Consider the following 16,033-nt stretch of genomic DNA (forward strand, 5'->3'; position numbering starts at 1 on the left):
ATGACCATCAATGACTTCTTCAGCTCAATCATGGCCGTAGCTTTCAGAATACTTGAAGTGCTCTACTACTGCAAGGAGCTATTTGTCTTGGGAAGAGAAGAAAATGGATGGAAGAACAGGATCATTTTTGCCTTCCTTTGCTGGCTTTTTGGGATGACGATAAGTGGCTGTTTTAGTCTTGTTTTTTTCTTGTCTAAGGTAGGGCTTGGGCCGGTCACCTCGATGATCGCCATTTTGGTCGGAATGCTCTTATCCATCCTAGCCTTTGCATTCAAGTCTGTGCGTTGTAATGGTCTTCTGTTCCTCTTGTGTTGCGGAATGAGACAAGGTCGGAACGTGCTCATCGCCATCGGAACCAGTATTGTTCTGTTTAATAACGTAAGAAATATTTTAGGGAATTTGAAAGTCCTGGCAGACAGTATCATCTGCAATCTAGACGAAAAACGCAATTTGCTAAAAGTCACACCCTTCGATTACTATGTGAAGACCCTGTATGCATTATATAAACAAGCAAAAGGCCAATTTTTTAACCCCTTAAAGGACTTTGTGAACGTGGTGGACAATTTCCGATGCAGCGTACAGATCTCCGATGAGGAACTGAAAACTACGCTCAGGGAAACGAGACAACAGATCCAAGACCTGTCATCCAATATATTGGCCCTGCTGAATGGAATCCTTTTCTATGGGAGGATAGCTTTCCTCATACTCGGAGTTTCCATAATTGTGATTGGATCAATAATATTTTTTAGAAAATTCCTGGCCTCTGACAATGCAAAGTATGAAAATATCTATATCACAAAACGTTTTATAAAGTACGATCAGCACAGGAAGCAGCAAAACATGTTGTGTGTTCTTCCACTCAACAAAGCCGAGCGAGGCGTCTACATGACCATCCCGAGTCTGAAAACTTCAAGGAAACAGAAGCAAAAGATGGTGATGTTTTTGATCCCAGTGATGACCAATGTTTTTATCTGGTGTTTGATTTCAGCCCTGGATTTTATGCTTTACTGGTTGATTCTTACAATTGGCAAAAATCTGCAAGGTCTGCCCCCAGTTGATGTTCCAATGTCTATGACTTTTACAGTAAGTATTCAAAGGGGTTGTAGTTCTGAATTCACACTATATCTGTATCTGCTCTAGGTGCATGCTGGGAAAGGAGTTTTCCAGGGCAATTCTGCAGCAGTTGATGCCCAATGAAAACTTCAGCTGTATCTATCTGACATACGATTAGCAATACTATTTCAAATTGTCCCAAAAACGAATTGGTAAACCTTGTGAATTTTAACAAAAAAAATTTGTCTTTCTGTATGAGAAGTTTAGAAGGGATTTTATGTCCGACAGGAGGCTTCACAATATATGCAATTTTTTCTTTTACTCACTCACAGCAGCGAAGTTATTAATGAAACATTACAAACAAGAAAACTTTAAGGTGCAACCAAACCCAGCAGGTAATAACAGGTAGCCAATCACATTAGAGGTGATAAATAGTCTGTAAGGTGAAGCCCCTCCCTCTTTCTTCTTGGCTGACTTCGCTGATAAGTGGTGTTGAATTGTCATATATATCATATTTTTACTTTATATAAGTACTGTGCTTCAAATAAACACTCATATATCTATATAAATCAGGGGTCTCAAACTCAAATTATCCGGGGGCCACTGGAGGTAGCAGCTGGGTGAGGCTAGGCCGCATGTGTCCATTACATATAATGCCCTCATCATACACCCCCCATCATCCACCAGCAACACCCTCCACCAGCAGTAGCACCCCCATCATCCACAGCAACCCCTCCCCATTCCCCCTACCCCGTGTGGTAATAGCATGAGCTGACGGATGATGGGGGTGCTATGTCTGGGGGTTCCCCACATTAGGTAGGCAGCAGATTCCCCACATTAGGTAGTAGCAGGTTCCCCACATTAGGTAGAAGCAGGTTCCCCACATTAGGTAGGCAGCAGGTTCCCCACATTAGGTAGGCAGCAGGTTCCCCACATTAGATAGCAGCAGGTTTCCCACATTAGGTAGCAGCAGGTTCCCCACATTAGGTAGGCAACAGGTTCCCCACATTAGGTAGGCAGCAGGTTCCCCACATTAGGTGTGCAGCAAGTTCCCCACATTAGGTAGGCAGCAGGTTCCCTACATTAGGTAGTAGCAGTTTCCCCACATTAGGTAGAAGCAGGTTCCCCACATTAGGTAGTAGCAGGTTCCCCACATTAGGTAGTAGCAGGTTCCCCACATTAGATAGTAGCAGGTTCCCCACATTAGGTAGAAGCAGGTTCCCCACATTAGGTAGAAGCAGGTTCCCCACATTAGGTAGAAGCAGGTTCCCCACATTAGGTAGTAGCAGTCTCTGCTCTGCTCAGGATACAGAACTGCTTCAAGACACAGTTTTTTTCACTACATACCTGGCGTGGGCCACAAACTTTCGTTCTGCGGGCTGCAAATGGCCCGCGGGCCCGGGAGTTTGAGACCCCTGATATAAATACATACTTCCATGTATAAATATATATATATATATATATATATATATACCCCTTTTCAATAGACTCCGTTCCTGCTATACCTATTGAATCCGTCATTCACTCCCCTTTTCATTTTTTCCCCCTATTATCTCCCCCCCATCCCTTTTTCATCATTCCCCAATGCCTTATTATTATTATCTCTGTTACCTTAGCTTTTAGTGTCTATTTTACTCTTCCGGCATTGTCTTTTCCCCACTGGGTTTTTTCTTCTCCCTTAAACGCTGCTGTGACATATCTTCTGCTGCGCTGCAGGGATATATCTCATATATGTATATATATATATATATATATATATATATATATATACATACACATACCTACCAATTATCATTTATTCTATACTGCCCATAAATTCCATACTCCTTCCTATAATAACTCCTTGTTATCTGCTATATTTATTTTATTATGCTAGTTATAATATGTCTTCTGAGAACACCCACACAAATCCCTCTGGTCCCTGTGATGGTGATATGTTTGATCAAACCAAAATAAAACATATGGTAGACCAATCAGTATCTAAGTCAGTGCATGTTGCTATTAAGTCGGCCATGTCTTCTATACGTGAATCCATTTCTGAATCCTTACAAATGGCTATTTCTCAGTCAAAACCTGCCGCTATACATCCCTCAACCCCATCTGATAACTTTTGGTTGGCAGAGGAATCTACCAACGGTTTGGCTAAGGGACATAAACGTCAGGGTAAATGCGCACAGAAAAGACACTTTTGTGCTGATGACGACCAAAAATCCCAAAGAAAGCAGTCTTCTTATATAGGGATAGGTCAAGAATTTATTGAAGGTCCAACTCATGTTGGCAAGCAGACTGATGCTGATACTATGCATCCCAGACCCTCTGCCCTAGAGGAAGACAAATACATTAGGGCTAAGAAAGCTCACAAAAGAGATAAACCTGACTCATATATAGTCCCATCATCATCAGATTCCTATTCTGACATTTCTGACCACTATGCCTCAGATAATGACTATGAGGAAGGGGAAGTATCAGATAATTATGGCCACCGATGATCATCCGGATTCAGCCATCTTAGACAGCCAAGGCATTCCTTACTTTAACCCTGACCTTATCAAACATCCAAGGTCATCAGAATGGCTTCCCCTAGCCAAATACCTTTCCACTAGAGTGAGAAAAGCTCTTGATAGATAGATCTAAAAGAAATAAACGTAGATCAGAGTGCCCGAGACCTACCTTACCAACTAAAGCTGAATGTACCCTCGAACTGGACCCTATCTTGGTCAAATATTTTAACAAATCAGGGAAGAACCCTAAAAAAGGCCTTGATAGGTCACTAAAAGCCTGTCAAGACAAACTACTGGATGTCTTAGGTCCCATGACCAAAATCTTAGAGCTATCTGAAGCTTCTATGTCTTCTGGACAACCTATTGACACATCTGTTCTACACGGCTGGGCCCAAAGTGCCCTTTGTCTCCTTGGTAACCCCAACGCAGCCATCTCTGCGGAGAGGATAAGGTAAGAATAGATGACATTCATGCAGGCTCTCAGGTGTCCTGAGGAATCTCACAACCAAGTCATGGAAGTGAATTAAAGTTCAAGTTTATTGGTTCAAAGCAGCAATTACGTTTCAGGGTGTACATACCCCTTCTTCAGATTGAAAGATTGATACAATACACCAAACAAATGGGCTTTTTATACACACACTGATTGAAAAACAAAATGGTGGCAGGGGCAAAGGTCAAAGTAACAAACACATAAGTATCATTGTAAAATAACAGATAAAACCAGTATCCTAAATTCATATATAATATGCTTGTTATATATAAGTATATGCATCTATAATTAACTATAAAAGTTACATTTATTGTAGAAAATTAAAGTTCTTACAAGGACCAGACCATTTTCAGGTAAGTCCGATTCCTCTATTTTCTTCCCTTGGAGAAGACGCAATCATTTTATCCATGCCTGGAATTTCATAACTCCGGATTCCTGGATTCTGAACACAGTTTCAGGGTTCCTAATAGACTTCACATCTCTTCCAACCCAACCTTTTTCCCCACATCCTATTTGTCAGGCCCAAGGCCTGATTATTAAAATCCTATATGTGTATTATAAATTATAACTGTGTGTGATGGATTATCCAAGACATGGGTGAGAGGTCATTCTGATGGTGTATCCTGTTGTGTATTGCATTTTATTGGGGGTCTGGTTGTTTGTTTGGATCTCCTTTGAAGTCAGAGGCTCTTTTGAAGCAGCAGGATGTGAGGGGCACTCTGGTCCCATCATATAATCAACCAGATAAGAGGGCCAGGAACAGAGATGCCCTCCTGGTGGGATCAGAGGGGAGGGGGAAATGGAGTCTCCCTACAAAAAGGCAGATGTATAATATTTAACAACGCTAGACTCAGGGTGTTGAATGCTGTGCAACAAGCTGACAAGACCATCCTAAGAACAGCTGGAACTCACTCTCATGGACTGCTATATCATCATGCTGTAAGAACTTCATCTTTTGTTTTCTGAACTTGCCCTGCTAAACACTTTCATATTTTTGTAACTGTATGTCATTTGTTTATTTTTAGATATAGCACTGTGATACCTTTTATCAGATTAAATGTTTAATTAATCAGCTCTGGTCTTTGATCTCTAAATATATGAGCTCACCTTACTGAAGGCAGCTCTGGTGGAAACACGTTTATCTAAGGGTTAATTTGGTGACTTGCTGGGACTAGTAGTGGATACCCAGAGGTCTGGCGGCTTTAACCCTTGCACCATCACACTCTCTCTAATGTCTTGGCTGGACCGATAGGGTGTGATCGTGACAACTGGTGGCAGCGTCGGGATACATTGAGAGATTTTTAGTGCTTGCTGGATTTCACCTGTAAGGAAATCTTAGCACAAAAAAAGAAATAGCATACATCTTCTTGTGTGTAAATTTCAAAGACAGAGCTCAGTGTTGGTTTAAAAGACATACAAAAGAGTGCAAGACAGTTCTGTCCTCCCCATCTCTTGTTTTACCTCCCCTGTCTCATCTCGGAAATATGGAGGCATATCGCAAGCAGTCCAAGCCTGCACTGGAGCTAATGTGCCAAGAAAAGGACATCCCTACTGCAGGAAAGAACAAGGAACAACTTATTGCTGATCTTGTGGAGTATGATGCCCGTGCAGAAGAGCTGAGTGACATGAGACAAAGTCCTACAGCTGGAACTGCCATCCAAGGACTGATATCTCCTGGGGAATACAACATTACTCCCCATCAGGACAGTACTCCACATGACTTGGACTCTTATATGCGGACTGCCTTACAACACCTTGGGAATGTGGATGCCAATATGAAACTCCAACTGCTTCTCCAGTACCAAACTGCAGAGAGAGAGAGGCACGGGCTGCAGAGAGAGAGGCCCAGGCACGAGCCGCAGAGAGAGAGGCCCAGCGGAGGCATGAACTGGAGGTTCTGAGGCTGAGAGGGGATTCTTCATCTGCACGGAGTGATGTGCAGGATCAAGGAGACCACAAACCTCGTTTGGAACATTTCCCCATGTTGGAGAAAGATGGTGATCTGGATGTGTTCCTGAGGGGATTTGAGGTTTGCCGGCAGTTCCATCTACCTAAGGAACAGTGGGGACGATATCTAACCCCACGGCTGCGAGGGAAAGCTCTGGATGCGTTTGCTTCCCTTCCCTCTGAAAGGGACCAGGACCATGAGGCAATAAAATCTGCCCTGCTAAAAAGTTTTAATCTGACTCCAGAGGCTTATCGGAAAAGATTTAGGACTTTAGCGCCACAGAAAGCTGCACTGAACATGCAGGTCAGCTAAGGACTGCATTCAGGCAATGGACTAAGGGCCTACAAGTCACTACCTATGAGGCCCTGGAGGACTTGATGGTCTGGGATCAGTTTCTCCAAACACGGAGCTTTGAAGCCATAGAGTGGATTTTGGACCGCAAGCCCAAGATAGCCATGGAAGCAGCAGAACTAGGAGATGACTTTGCCAATAACTGGGCGCCAGCAGCAAAGCGTGGATCTGCACAAGCTGGAGCAAGTACCTGGAGGGGAGCCGCACAACCACAAAGCACTACCAGGCCAGCCAGGAAATTCTTGCCATCATCCCCAAAAGCAACAGGAGCCACATTGGGTCAGGGGGACACCCGCCGATGTTACAGTTGCAACAATATTGGGCACCTGAGTGCCACTTGCCCCAACAAAAAAAATTCTCCACCAGTAGCTGGAGGACACACAGCCGTTCTTCTGGTGTCCGGAGCGGTGGAGAAAAGAGCGGATAACCTGCAGAGTGTAACTGTGGGTGACCGGGTGGGTTCTGGAGCCTCCTTTACCTTGGTGCGGCCTAAAGTGGTGGATACAGAGGACATCATCCCTGGAAAAACCATGGCTTTAAAAGGAATTGGAGGTGTGCGGCCTGCTGTGCCCATGGCCCGTGTGTACCTGGATTGGGGTACAGGCAAAGGTTTGCGGGAGGTGGGGGTCTCTGAGGACATCCCTGTTAATGTTCTGCTGGGGAATGATTTGGGTCGGATGCTCTGTCATTATGCTCCAGAGGACACTACCTGCACACCGGATGGGCTAGGAGAGAGCCCTGTTCATTTTGAGGTACTGTGCAAGACTTTGGGAGACACTGTGAACTGTGATAACTGGGAGGGAGTGCAGGGGATTGATAAATGTTTACCTGTGACTGAACCGGTAATGTTTTGCAAAAGTGAAATGGGGTGTATTGTAAAATGTGATGACAATGCCAAAACCTAGTGGAGATGGGCTAAGGGGGGGGGGGGGGGGGTTGGTGTGCCCCTGGTGACATGTAAGGATGAGGGACCAGCAGTGAGTGATATGTCCCAATCCTGTGAGACTAAGGAGGAGGAGGGAAGGAGTGATAGCCCTGTGTATGATGCCTGTAACATTGTTTTGTCTGGAACTGAGGGGGAGGAAGGTAAACCCCAGGGAGGCATACCAATGGTGGCAGTGGTAACGCGTCAGCAGCGTGCCAGGGCTGCAGCTTTAAAAAGAAGTGAGGATGGTGATGCAAGGGGCAAGCTGTGTGACATGCAAGCCACAGCAGAGGAAGATGGAGATGCTAGTTCACCAGGGGGAAATGTGCTCCCTGATGCCACAAGATGGGGGGAGTTAAATGAGCATTTCCGGGAAGCTCTGCGCAGTGACCCTTCCCTTGAAGGGCTGAGACAACGTGCTGAACATACAGGTGTTGACACAGATGGGCATCGGGTATATTGGGAAAATTATATCTTGTACTGGGAGTCCCTTTCCAAAGGCATGCTAGGGACCCAGGAGGGAGAAAGGCCGTTCGTGGTTCCTAGGCAGTACGGGAAAGAGCTGCTGAGGTTGGCCCATGAGACCCCCCTGGCAGGACATTTGGGAGTGGCCTATGCTGTCATAGAGAAGGAATGTCTAGCTGTGGTCTGGGCTTTGCAAAAATTACAGCCATACCTGTATGGCAGGGATTTTACTGTCATAACTGAGCACAACCCTCTACATTGGTTGGACAGAGTGTCCAGTAACAATGGCACCTTGAAACAAATGCTAAAAACATTTGTAGAATCGGAGGGCAGAGACTGGGAAAAGTATTTACCCCATCTGTTATTTGCTTACAGGGAGGTACCCCAAGAGCCTACAGGTTTCTCGCCCTTTGAGTTATTATATGGTCACAAAGTGCGGGGACCCCAAGATTTAGTTAGGGAAGAATGGGAAGGGGGGCTACATGCCCCTGAGACTTCTGTGGTGGAGTATGTTCTGAGATTCAGGGACAGGATGCAGGCACTGACTGGGCTGGTACATGACAACCTCACAGCAGCACAGTCCAGGCAAAAGTACTGGTATGATCACAATGCAAGGGACCGGGTCTATGAAGTGGGACAGAAGGTAATGGTTCTGAACCCCTTCAGGCAGAATAAGTTGCAGGCTGCCTGGGAGGGTCCCTTCCCCATTCTGCAGCACCTAGAACCCACCACATATGTAGTTGCCCTTGATGAGAAAGCTCAGAGGCAGAGACAGAGACATTAATATGGCATACTATGACCCTGAGAAGGTGGTACTCAGTGTGTGTAGTGCACCAGAGGACGGGCTGGGTAGTGATCCCCCACTAGACCTAGTGGAGGAAGCTAAGAGCCAGGGATCCCTTCAGGATGTAGAGATCAATCAACATCTCTTAGCTGCAAAGAAAAGGCAGCTAAATGAGGAAATATGCCCCTTCAGTGCCATCTTTACTGGGAATGCAGGGCCTGTGGTGTCAAGAAGAGAAATAGATGGTTAAGGGAGACAGATATATTAGCCTGGAGAGGCAAGATCTCTCTGTCCCCATCTTAAGTGGGAGGTCTCAGGCCCAAGGCCTGATTATTAAAATCCTATATGTGTATTATAAATTATAACTGTGTGTGATGGATTATCCAAGACATGGGTGAGAGGTCATTCAGACGGTGTATCCTGTTGTGTATTGCATTTTATTGGGGGTCTGGTTGTTTATTTGTATCTCCTTTGAAGTCAGAGGCTCTTTTGAAGCAGCAGGATGTGAGAGGGGCACTCTGGTCCCATCATATAATCAACCAGATAAGAGGGCCAGGAACAGAGATGCCCCCCTGGTAGGATTAGAGGGGGGGGGGGGGCGGGAATGGAGTCTCCCTCCAAAAAGGCAGATATATAATATTTAACAATGCTAGACTCAGGGTGTTGAATGCTGTGCAACAAGCTGACAAGACCATCCTAAGAACAGCTGGAACTCACTCTCATGAACTGCTAAATCATCATGCTGTAAGAACTTCATCTTTTGTTTTCTGAACTTGCCCTGCTAAACACTTTCATATTTTTGTAACTGTATGTCATTTGTTTATTTTTAGATATAGCACTGTGATACCTTTTATCAAATTAAATGTTTAATTAATCAGCTCTGGTCTTTGATCTCTAAATATATGAGCTCACCTTTCTGAAGGCTGCTCTGGTGGAAACACGTTTATCTAAGGGTTAATTTGGTGACTTGCGGGGACTAGTAGTGGATACCCAGAGGTCTGGCGGCTTTAACCCTTGCACCATCACACTCTCTCTAATGTCTTGGCTGGACCGATAGGGTGTGATCGTGACACTATTCCATTCCCATCCATGGACCAAAATCTCATAGATCAGGAAATCAAAGATATTTTTTCCAAAAGAGCCATCATTCCAATTCCAGATCATACACCAGGTTTCATCAGCATCATTTTTCTGGTAAAGAAAAAGAATGGAGGTCATTAATCTACGCCTTCTGAACAAATGTGTTCAATCTCAACATTTTAAAATGGAAGGCATGGGGGGCGCATGCGCGCGGCTTACTGAGGCGGACGAATCTTATGTGAGCTCCGTGCCAGCTGTGCTTACAACGCCTATCTATGAGCCTTTTTAAGGCTCCTCAGCTACAGAAACCTACCGGGTGAACTATGAGTGTCTCCCGATCCTCCTGGAGGAAGCTCCAGACACTCTCACGAGGCCTTTCTTAGTCCATTCCGGACTTGTTTAGAACCGGGCCTAAAACCAAGATGGCCACCGCGAGCTCCCTCATGTCTGAGGAGAACTCCGAGGACGAGTCGCAGCAACCGTCGGAGAATCTCACTCCAGCGGCAATGTTCCGCAACATATAGAAACTCTTTTGGAATGAACTATCACAGGCAGTGGCGGCATTCACATCCCAAATCCAAGAACTTACCCAGCGGGTGGCGGACAACGAGTCTAAAATTGACGAAATAGCTGTTGCGGTGGAGTCGGACCGGCGGGACCTGGATGAACAGGTAGATAAAATGGCGGCCCTTGAATATAAATTGGAGGACTTGGAAAATAGGTCCTGGAGGGCCAACTTGCGTCTGAGAGGCCTTCCCGAATCTGCTACAGACCTCACTAAGGTACTCACGCACTTGTTCTGTGAACGGGCACCCCATTTAGAGCCGGAAATGCTCGGTTTGATAGAATACACAGGGCCCTGGCTAAGCCGAAAAATACAGAACTCCCGAGGGATGTTATCCTTCAGCTGCATTACCCGGAGGTACGGGATGTCCTTTTACTAGCGGCCTGCGACTTACCTGCCTTGCCTGGCATGTCTCCCGTGGCTAAACTGTATTCTGATCTGGCACCTTCTACATTAGCCCACCGGAGGGAGTTTAGACCCATCACGCTGGCGCTGATACAGCATAAGGTGAAATACCGTTGGGGATTCCCCTTTTCGCTTTCATTTTAGCTGAACGGTCATTCCTATTCCCCTCATACCCTGAAGGATGCGCTAGAGGCCCTGAAAGCTGAAAAGATATAGCCGGTGGAGCTACCACCGCAGCCGCAACAAGTCCGCCGCCCGAACTGTGCTTGGACCACAGTGACTCACTCCGATAAGCCGAAAAGACACACTTGACCTGGCTGTTGGCCTTATGTTGGCCCTTTCCCTGGAGTTCTTGTTGGATTTTGTTACCCGTTTTTTTACCAGGCTTACACTTGAACTCTTTTGGACAGGGACTATCTTTGAGGACTTCTGCCCCGGCTGGGGACTGGAACTTTCCGCTGCAGGCATTGCACAGACTGGAATAGTGTGACCTCGCTGCCCACCAATGGGTTTTGGAAGAATGAGGGGTCATGGTCGGACCGGACCCGTCTTTCCATTCATGGACCGAGTTTTTAGTTTTGTCTTTTGTTTGTCTTTTTTGTTCTATGTTGTTTGTTTCTATGTTCCTACTGGGTCTGAGCAGGTAAATGTTAAGGGAGCAGGAGTTCTTGGCAGCGCTCATGGTACCATATTGCATTCTTTGTATTTTCCACTCCTATGTATGTATTGCATTAATGCCCCGCATATTCTACCGTTGTATAAATGTGTAAAGTGATCTCTCACAATGTGAGGGGGTTCAAAGGCGTTTAAAGAGTACACCAGGTTGCGCCCGGATGTTATTTGCATTCAAGAATCTCATTTTTCTGCTACGTCCCAGCCTCGGTTCTTTCATAGATCATATAAACGGTATTACTTGTCCACTTTCTCCTCGAAAAGTAGGGGGATTATTGTTTTTTTAAATGATGCTTTTCCTTATGTAGTAGAATCCACCATTATTGATCCTGACAGCTGATATGTGATATTATTGGGGGTGTTGCATGATAAACGACTGTGCCTTATTAACACCTATGCACCCACTGACGCACCGATTTCTTTTTTTTAGTGATGTGTGCTCGATGCTGGAATCCCTGAGGTACGAATGGCTGATTTGGGCTGGCGACTTTAATTTCACCTTTCATAGTGACCTGGACCGGTCTTGTTCTGCCCCGCTTCGTAGATCCGGGATTCAACAGCGACGGATACTGCAACTGTTTCAAGGTAACAGCTTAGGGGACGTGTGGAGGGAGCACAATGGTAGGACGAGGGGCTACACATATAATTCACAGCATACTTACACACGCATTGATTGGATCTTAGCGAACACTAAGCTCCTGCCTTTTTTGCTCTACGCGAGACATATTCCATGTGTATGGTCGGACCATGATTTGGTGGTGGCGGCCTTTCACCTAGCTTCAGCCTCCGGGGTTCCATTTCGTTGGAGGCTGAATGAATCGTTGCTTACTATGCCCAGGGTACGTACACAATTGGAATCGGATCTCTAAGAATATTTTATTCACAATGCTGAGTCAGCTGGTGATCCCTGTTGGCTTTGGTTAGCTCATAAGTCCTTTATGAGGGGGCGCATAATCTCATTGGCTGCAGGGATTAAGAAGGATCGCTCAGCGACCAGACATGCTTTGGAAACTAGACTGATCTGCCTGACTTTTGCTCACCAGCAAGACCCTTCATTGTATCTTTATAATGAGCTTAAAAATACCAGGGTTCAGCTGGATGCGTTACTGTGCATTAAGGTGGAGAAAGCGTTAGATGGACGCAGTCTACTTACTATAGGTTTGCTAATAAGCCAGACCGATTACTTTCCTCAATGTTGCGTAATGCTACGTCCTCTACTAAAGTACATGCCATCCAGCTTCGCCCTGGTATCCAGACCTCTAACCCAGACTTAGTGTATCAGGCCTTTCACTCTTACTATGCTTCCCTGTATGCTGCTCCCTCTGGAGCCTCTCCTTCTGCTCCTGCTATTTCCTCCTATCTGTCTTCCCTCTCCTTGCCCTCTTTGGACTCTGACGCCCTGGAGGTACTGAACAGTCCCATCACAGCTGAGGAAGTGGCCGACGTAATTAAGAACCTTAAGAATGGCAAATCGCCTTGGCCGGACGGCTTTTCTGCGGCCTATTACAAGAAATTTGCACCACACCTAATCCCTCATTTAGTGTCCCTATTTAATACTGTCAAGACCTCTGCCCCGCTACCATGTAAATTCTTGGATGCCCATATAACGGTGCTGCCCAAGCCCAATAAAAACCACCTGCAACTGCTAATTATCGCCCCATCACCCTTTTAAATATAGACACTAAACTCCTAACCTCTATCCTCGCTGCCCGTTTGAACAGGTTTCTCCCCACTTTGGTCCATGCTGACCAGGTGGGATTTGTCCCCGGCAGGCAAGCACCGGACAATGTCCGTAAGATCGTAAACTTAATCCACTGGTCCAACATGTCTAAAACCCCTATGCTGGCACTGGCTTTGGACATAGAAAAAGCCTTTGATAGCGTTACCTGGCCTTACCTGTTTACTGTGTTGGCTAAATTTGGCTTTAAGGGACCTTTTGTTACTATATTACATCACTTGTACTCCTCTCCCCAGGCATTCCTGAAAATCCCCTCTACCTCCCCTGCTCCCCTGTTCATTAGAAGGGGCACTCGGCAGGGATGCCCGCTGTTGCCGGCATTATTTGCTTTGGCCATGGAGCCGCTAGCGGCTTATATACGCCACAACACTGATATTAGCGGTGTGGGGGTGGGGGACAGGGAGTACAAGTGTAGTTTATTTGCAGATTACTTTCTGTTGACTATAACGAATCCGCTCACTTCCCTCCCTAATTTAACCTCGGTTCTTCAGACCTTCACCGAGATGTCGGGCCTTAGAGTGAACACTAGTAAATCTGAAGTTATGTTTTGTAATGTCCCGGATAGGACCAAACAACTTGTGGTACTAAACTTTGGTTATAGGGACTCCACTAGCGGTCTTACATATCTTGGGATTAAACTAACCAGTTCATTGTCTTCCTTGTACCGTGCTAACTACACACCCATGTATAAATCGTTGCGTGATGACTTGCTGAAATGGGACTATCCATATATCTCCTGGATGGGAAGGGTTACGGTAATCAGGATGGTGATCTTGCCGCGCCTATTGTACCTGTTTAGGACACTCCCCATACCGATTGTTAAAAGTGAATTGATGGCCTTCCAACAGCTAGTCTTTAGGTACATCTGGTCTAATAGGAAACCCAGGATTAGTAGGACGGTAATGTACTATAATAAGAAATTAGGAGGAGCCTCGGTCCCTAATTTTCTAAAATATTATAATGCTGCTCGTATTGCCCAGTTAGCTCAAATAAACATTAAACAGGGTGCGCCTTGATGGGTGGGCCTGGAGGAAGCGATAGTGGCGCCCAACTCATTGGCTGCTTTAATGTGGACAACCTCCCCTGTAGCCTCTATACTCCCTTCCTCTGCTCAGGTCACGTTATATGCTCTTTCTCTGTGGTGTCAGGTTCGCTTTAAGTTTCTCATGCAGTCTGCACCTCCCCTCTGCTACCCTACCTTTCCAATTCTTCCTTTCTACCTGGTCTAACCCCTGCATCCTTCCGTTGGTGGCAGGGTAAGGGTTTAGTATGCATGCACCATTTCACGATAGGCACTGCACTACACACAGTGGAGTAATTGTGTCAGCGGCATGAGGTTCCGTCTAGTGAAATTTTTAGGGCGAATCAGATCATATCTTTCTATAGATCCTTTTTCACCCACAATGCAGGGGTGATGCCTACGTCTTTTGAAAGACATATGCTCTATTCTCCTGGTAGGACTGGCCTGCTCTCCCTGCTATACGCTCATTTCAACTCCCCTCCTCCTGATACCAAACTAAAATTTATGACTGACTGGGAAGCTGATATTCATACGGCTTTGACGCTGGCACAATGGAGGGACTGTTGCGAGACGATAGGTAGGGGTAGTTGGCAAGTTACCCTCATGGAAACATTGTTAAAAATACTCTATCATGTGTACAGGGTTCCATTATAAAAGAATGGGGGGCTCACCACATGTCGAATACACAATGGGTGCTACTACTCAGTATAATAAAGACTACCATAACACCAAAGAAAGAAAAATACTGTATAGAGTGCACACCACATAAATATAATAATCAATAATCTTTATTATTTACCAAATACAATACAGAATACACATAAAGGGCTAAAACCAATTAAAAAGCTAAACAAAGCATGACCCAACATGGGAGAGGGGCCATGAACGCCCCCCCCCCCCCTCACCAATGTCCTGTCCCTGTAATATACTCACTCCGTGTGGCTGTAGGTGCACAATATCAGGTCAATGTATAGCAACCGCTAAAGAACTCTGAATAGTAACAAGCAGGTACAATATGACTACTGAATAAAAAGATTAAATAAGTGCAAACAGAGTAAATAATATCACCAAATAATGGCAGCCACAGACAGAGGAACCATAACGATGTACACAGGGACAGGACCCCAGAGCCCCACGCGTTCCATCACAATCGGTGACTTCCTCAGGGGTGTTGTCAAGGTGTGTACAGGGTTCCGGCTCATCGTAATCGTATTTTTCCCTTGGTCTCGCCCCTGTGTTTTCGGGGATGTGGGGCTAACAGAACGATATACCACACGTGGTGGACTTGCCCAGTGGTGAAAACACTTTGGTCACAGGTGCTTCATTTACCCACCTCCATTTTAAATGTTAGGGTACCGCATACACCGGCCTTTTGCCTTTTGAGTCATAGACCACATAGAATGCCCTTTCGTACATTTTAGCTCTCACAACATGTTTTGATGGCGACGAGAATTCACATTGCCGCCCAATGGAGAAAGCCAGACCTACACTTTACTATGGTGATTGATAGAATCAATGCCATCATGTTAAATGAGAAACTGTCTGCCATTAGGGAGGACCAGGTGGAGCGCTTCACTTTATTATGGGAACCTTGGTGTGGATCCTCTTATCGTCCTGATATGTCACATAGTTTCTCATTGTATTAATCTGTTTTGGGATGGGGGGGGGGAGGTGGGAGGGGGGTGGGCTTTATGTACCTGGGGACTTGTTGATTATGACTTGATTGCGATGTTCTGATTGACTTATGACTTCTCTGTGAAGACCCATTCGTTTATGTTTTTTATTTGGTCTACGGACCACTTGTTTATTTTTAGACCTTTTGCATTATGTATTTGATGCTTTGCTGTATTCAATAAAGCTTCATTATTTGACGTTAAAATGGAAGGCATACATCTACTCAGAGACCTTTTAATCCAAGGAGATTGGATGGTGAAAGTGGATCTATAAAATGCCTATCTCACCATCCCAATTCATCCCGCTCATCAACAATACCTCAAAATCCTATGGAGGAATCAGAAATGGCAATTTACTTGCC

General features: G+C 45.5%; 1 protein-coding gene across 1 annotated transcript in view; it reads left to right on the plus strand.

Moving 5' to 3' along the window:
* Nucleotides 1-16,033, plus strand: part of DCSTAMP (dendrocyte expressed seven transmembrane protein) — a 52,427-nt gene continuing 36,394 nt past the window's right edge. Inside the window, exon 1 of the mRNA XM_056523023.1 lies at nucleotides 1-1,083. Within this exon, the coding sequence (XP_056378998.1) occupies nucleotides 1-1,083 (1,083 nt within the window). The remainder of the gene's footprint in view (nucleotides 1,084-16,033) is intronic.

Source organism: Hyla sarda, chromosome 5 (genome assembly GCF_029499605.1).
Source record: "Hyla sarda isolate aHylSar1 chromosome 5, aHylSar1.hap1, whole genome shotgun sequence".
Classification (NCBI taxonomy): domain Eukaryota; kingdom Metazoa; phylum Chordata; class Amphibia; order Anura; family Hylidae; genus Hyla; species Hyla sarda.